Here is a 6,197-nt window from a genome sequence, read left to right on the forward strand (position 1 = left end):
ATGAATGACACAATAACTATCTGGACCAGGAAGTTCATGACCAACAGACTACTTCAGCAGGAGCAAATGGTCATTGATGTCCTTCACCCTGGGAAGGCAACAGTATCCAAGACAGAAATTCGGGAAAAACCAGCCGGAATGTATAAGACTACACCTGATGTCATCTTTGTGTTTGGATTCAGAACCCACTTTGGTGGTGGCAAGACCACTGGCTTTGGCATGATTTATGATTCCTTGGATTACGCAAAGAAAAATGAACCCAAACATAGACTTGCAAGACACGGCCTGTATGAGAAGAAGAAGACCTCAAGAAAAGAGAGAAAGAAGTGCAAAAACAGAATGAAGAAAGTCAGGAGGATTGCAAAGGCCAGTGTTGGTGCTGCAAAAAGTGAGCCGGAGATTGAACAACAGAAGGAGTAAAGATTCTTCAGTGACTTTATCTCTGGTGATTGTGCAGATTTTTCATGAGAGGATTAATAAGCTAAACTTTTATGTGAAAAAAAAAAAATCTCTCTATAAACTATGTGGTACCATCAGCGCCCTCTGGCTTCACACCTGGTCACCTCCTTAGTGATCTCACTCCCAGTCTGGCTTCTTCTAAATTAGCCTCCACTGTGCAGCCTGTGTGATTTGTTTGAAATCTTCCCATGGTTTCCATTGTCTTTAGAGTTATGTTAAGAACGCCTGGGCTGAAAATTTGTATTTCCAACCGATTTCTGGGTGATGCTGTGGCTCCATGTCCTGGGACCACACTCAAAAAACCAAGTGGAGAAAAGTAAAATGGCCCACAGGATGAAATCTAGCTCCTCAGCATGACTAAAAGGCTCTTTGTGACTTAACTCTCACCGCTCTTTCAATCATTTTTGCCTTGGATTTTATGTTCTAAAAGAATTGTTCTTTAAAAAAGAAAAAAGGAATTGTTCTTATCTTTAAAATGTGTAAGGATTAGCTTACACATCTGACCCTCACCCCTTAGGCACTAAATCAGAATCTTCACCCCATATCAGAATTGCAGGCAGTAGTGATCAAGAATTTACATTTTTAACTAGACCCACAGCTGATTCGAATGCTCATGGGCCTTGGACTAACATGGAAAAACACTGTGTATTACATAGCACCTCAATACTCAATATGTGATTTTACTCCTCCATGTTCCCTCAACCTAAAATATATCTTCTACCATTGATCACTTGTTACACTAATAAATTCTTAAAAATTCAGCTCAACTCAAGCTTCTAGTCATCTGTGAATTTCTCTCTCTCTCTCTCTCTCTCTCTCTCTCTCTCTCTCTCTCACACACACACACACACACACACACACACAGCTGAAATCTGTTGTGATTCTTCTATTGGAAACATCTCTTTACATGTGCACCTCCCCTCGTGCTCTGTAACCTCACTGAGAGCAGAAAGCATATTTTGTCCACCCCCACCTTCCCTCAGTGTGTGGCATACAGTGGTGTGTAGTCAATAAATGCCAAATACCTGGTTGTCAGTTCACCATGGATGCGGAAAGGCACAGCCACCTTGGACAGATGTAAGAAAGGTGGTTGGGAACCTCAGGGGAGTCCTGAGGCCATATCAGAGAAGTCCCTTGCTGTTCCCACGGTGTGGCTGAGGTGTGGGCCTCCATCCTGGGTGCAGGTAGGTGGAGGTGGGGGCTGGCAGAAGCACAGCAGTCTGAAGCAGGTAAGATCCAGAGGGCAGGAGCCAGGGCTCAGCATTTTCTTTCTGACTGCTCCCTCTAAGTTTCCAGTAAAGGGCAGGCTCAGAATAGCTTAGCCAGAGCTACCATTTATTGAGTTTGTGCCATGTGCTCTATACTATGTTAGGCATTTTATTTATAGTACTCATAGCCTCACAACTGCTTTGAGATGTCAGCACTATTACTCCCATTTTACAGATTAGGAAACAGGTACAAAGAGGTCAAGTAATCTTGCTCAATGTCCATGCATGTGGGAATTGGTAGAACCCACATTCAAACTCAGGTCAGTCTGATTCCATTGCTCTTTCCTTGCTCTTTTCATTACTCTATAGCTGGGAAGTCTGATGGACTGGATCAGTAGACCCTCAGGTTTCCCAATGAAATCCCCAGGCCTAGACAATGCCCGAACCCAAAGTTAAACAGTGGGGACAGGAGCTATACTTTTGCAAGTCACAGACAGGAACAACTTTCTCCTTAGCTTATTCTAAGGTGGTAGTGGAGGCAGGGGGAGGGATCACAATGCATGGCCTTCTGGTGGCTCCATTCATCTGAGACCCTGGGGAATCAGGTTGGGAAAATAGCTGTAAACTGGCAAGGGCAGAATTAGTTGGTGGACGGGGGAAGTGAGAGTCATTGTTTTGCAGCCCAAATGGATGCCAATCACATGCAGAGACTGTTGGCCAGGGCTCAGGAGTTAGGAGTCCAGGAGGCAGCCAAAACATCCTGCAAGATGGGGTAATAGTTGAGGTCAGACTGGCTATGGTGCCTGGGGCAGGAGAGACGGAGGGTCATGAAACTCTTGAAAGGCACCTGGGAAAAGAGTCCCATAGACAAGCACTCATCTGTGACTGCCATGTTGACAGGCCCAACCTCTGATCCCAGGTTCTCTTTAAGAATGGCAACCCATTATTTATCATTTTACTTTTCTCCACTTAATTTTCCTCACCTAAAAAAATGAGAGGATTGAACTATAAAGTCTGTAATTCTTTATGTCTATTACCTCCCACCTAGAAGTCAATTTTGCTCTTTAGATGTCAGCCTGCATGATAAATAGATGTTCTTTAGTGTGTCACATTTGGCTTTCTAATTTCTGTACACTTACCAGTGATTTATAAAAAATATTTTATTGCTGCCCAGCCAGCGTAGCCCAGTGGTTGAGTGTAAACTGTGAACCAGGAGGTCACAGTTCAATTCCCGGTCAGGGCACATGCCTGGGTTGAGGGCTCAATCCCTAGTGTGGGGCATGCAGGAGGCAGCCGATCAGTGTTTCTCTCTCATCATTGATATTTCTATCTCTCTCTCCCTCTCTCTTCTTCTTTGAAATCAATAAAAAATATTTTAAAAATATTTTATTGTTGATAGTATTACAGATATCTCCCATTCCCACCCTTTCCCCCTCCTCCCAGTCCCTACCCGCTTCCAGGTCTGTGGGCTATGCATATAAGTATATAAGTTTTGTGGTTTATCTCTTCTCATCCCCTCAACCTCACATCAAGGTATGTCAGTCTGTTCCATGCCTCCATGCGTCATGTCTTATTTTGATGGACAATTGATTTTGTTCACTAGATTCCATAAATAAGTGAGGTCATGTGATATTTGTCTTTCTCAGTTGAGCTTATTTCACTTAACATAATATTTTCTAGGTCCATCCATGCTGTCCCAAAGGGTAAGAGATCCCTCTTTTTTTTTTTTTTTTTTTTTTTTTTTTTTTTACAGCTGCACAGTATTCCATAGCGTAAATGTTCCATAGCTTTTTTTATACATTCATCTACTGATGGGCACCTGGGCTGTTTCCAAATATTAGCTATCATAAATAATGCTGCTATGAACATAGGGGTGCATATATTCTTTCTGATTGGTGTTTTGGGGTTTTTAGAATATATTCTCAGAAGTGGGATCACTGGGTCAAATGGGAGTTCCATTTTTAATTTTTTGAGGAAACTCTATACTGTTTTCCATCGTGGCTGCACCAGTCTGCATTCCTACCATCAGTGAACTAGTGTTCCCTTTTCTCCACATCCTTGCCAGCATGTATTGTTTGTTGATTTTTAAAATGATAGTCATTCTGACAGGTGTGAGGTGATATCTCATTGTGGTTTTAATTTGCATTTCTTCAATGATTAAAGACTTTGAGCATGTTTTCATATGTCTCTTGACCATTTGTATGTCCTCTTTGGAGAAATGTCTATTCAGGTCTTCTGCCAATGATTTTTGTTGTTGTTGTTGTTTTGTTAATCCTCACCCAAGGATATTTTTTAAAAATATGTTTTTATTGATTTTAGAGAGGAAGGGAGAGGGAGAAGGAGAGAGAGAAACATCAATTAGAGAGGAAACATCAATTAGAGAAACATCTTCAGTAGAGAGAGAGGAGAGAGAGAGAGAAACATCAATGATGAGAGAAAATCATTGATTGGCTGCCTCTTACACGCCTCCTACTGGGGATGGAGCCCGCAACTCGGGCATATGCCCTAAAGGAATAGAACTGTGACCTCCTGGTTCATAGGTTAAAACTCAACCACTGAGGCACACCAGCCAGGCCCCTTCACTGCAGAAATATTAATGTTGGATTATAGGGTGCTGTACCATATCTTACTTGGGTGTTTGGGATATACAGCACATGCACAATTGTTACCTTTTTAAAATCTGAAAATATTTGAACTCCAAAACATTTGGCTCAAAGGGTTTGTGGATCCGTAGTACTCATTTCATAGGGTAACTGTAAGGATTAAATGCCACATATTAATAACTTAATAAATGTTGGTGACTAGTATTACTATACTGTGTCCTTTCTAAAGGCCCACTTTGTAGAAAGCTATTAGTTGAGGAAGTGCCAAAATAATCACAGGTAGACTAATTTATGTAGGTGAATGTCAAGACTCCTGACTTGAGCCTAGATTGTATGCACTGGGCCTTGGTCCTGTCTGGAGGACTGGTGATGGTCAGGGGAATACTTGACAAGGTTCTGGAAACTGAGGAGCCAAACACCTTCTTAGAAAAACAATGCAGAGAGGGGAAAAGGGGGAATTAAGGGATACAAGTTTAAGGGAAGACCAGGAGCTTGAGTGAAAGGAGCGATTTGGAATACAGCAGAGTATTTCTGCCTCCATACTCCAATTCCCCTGGACTTCTGCCTGCAGAAGGGGACTGCAAGGCAAGAGCAAGTAACAGCTGGTCCTGGCAACTCAGCATCCAGCTGGGAATATCTGCACTACAGGATTCAGCCCTCTAGTGGCTTGGGCTGGGGAGGGCAGATGCTCCTGCAGAGAACACTGGGGTAGGACCGTAGGCCCACACCACCACAGCAGCACTTGCTGTGGACGTAGGCATCCTTGCCACTTCTGGTCATCTACAGTGACTGGAGGGAGCCCAAGGCGTTTGAGGAAGAATAGTGAAGAGGAGGCGCCAGGAAAATACTGTTTAGTGAACAATATTATGACTCTCTTTTTACTCCTAGCTGGTTGTGACCTGGGAAATTTAGGCTTCAGATAGAAAATAGAATAAACGAAAGAAAGGACAAGAAATGGTTGTAGAAAGAAAAGATCATGTTTGAGTTGTAATTAAGTTGCTCTCAAATCTGTCCTTTTCTGAACCTGGGGTGTCCAGCAAATCATGCCACAGCTCTCATGTACAGCAGCACAGTGGGGTCTCTACTTTCCCAGGCAGCTAGTGGGAGCGATGGCCAATAGACAAAGACTCTCAAAATCATAAGGCAAGTGCTGGGAAGGGAAATTTTCCAGCTCATTTGTGTAACTCCCAAATAAAGCAGATGCCATTTTCAAATGTGCTTTTCTTGGCCTAATGTTCTTTTTTTTTTCAGCATGATTAAGGGCAGATCAACTCATTGCAGCACAGTTAACGTTAATTTGGGATTATGTTAGCACTCTAAGTGCTTAATGATGAATGACTCATATGTCAGGCTGTGACAAAAGGCTTTACACTTCAAGCAAGAGATGCCTGGTTCTAGCACATTATTAATTTCTGAAGCTTAAATCCAGGGTAAATGGATTTAGGAGGTTAATTCCTCTTCTATTATAATTCCTTGTAATAAATTTGGTCTCTTCTCTCCCTTCTTCCACTTCCATATGTTGTCTGATATAGGAGAGAGAGAGAGAGAGAGAGGAGAAAAACACTATTTTTGTAATGAGAAGTTTCTTCAAGAAGACTCTTAATTTCAAGATTTTTTTATACTATAATATAATTCAGGGAAGAACCAGTGCTTTCTGCAAAGGGGTTTATTAAGGTGATTCAATCAACGAAGTATTCCTGAGGAGTCAGGCAGGCAAGACTTATGGGAAGGCTGAGGGGGGTTGATGGTGTGCAGGAGCAAGGACCCAACTCTGGGAGGGTATAGGAAACCACCCAGGTCTGGCCTGACTGCACAGAAGGACTAGATTAAAAATAAGGTGAGGCTGGGATTTGGATGGGCCTGAGAGCCTCGCTGGTATCCAGAGGCAAGAGACGCTCCAGGCTGGAGCTTGCAGATGGGCATCTAC

At 42.7% G+C, this 6,197-nt stretch overlaps 1 protein-coding gene across 1 annotated transcript; it reads left to right on the plus strand.

Annotated features, from left to right (window-relative positions):
* LOC308241296 (small ribosomal subunit protein eS24-like) lies at window positions 1-420 on the plus strand (the record flags this gene model as incomplete). The annotated part of the gene is made up of 1 exon (XM_080654704.1): window positions 1-420. The coding sequence occupies one exon, from the start codon at window positions 1-3 to the stop codon at window positions 418-420; it is 420 nt and encodes a 139-aa protein (XP_080510830.1).
* Window positions 421-6,197: the final 5,777 nt, after the last annotated feature.

Source organism: Plecotus auritus, assembly GCF_963455305.1.
Source record: "Plecotus auritus genome assembly, chromosome: 2".
NCBI lineage: Eukaryota > Metazoa > Chordata > Mammalia > Chiroptera > Vespertilionidae > Plecotus > Plecotus auritus.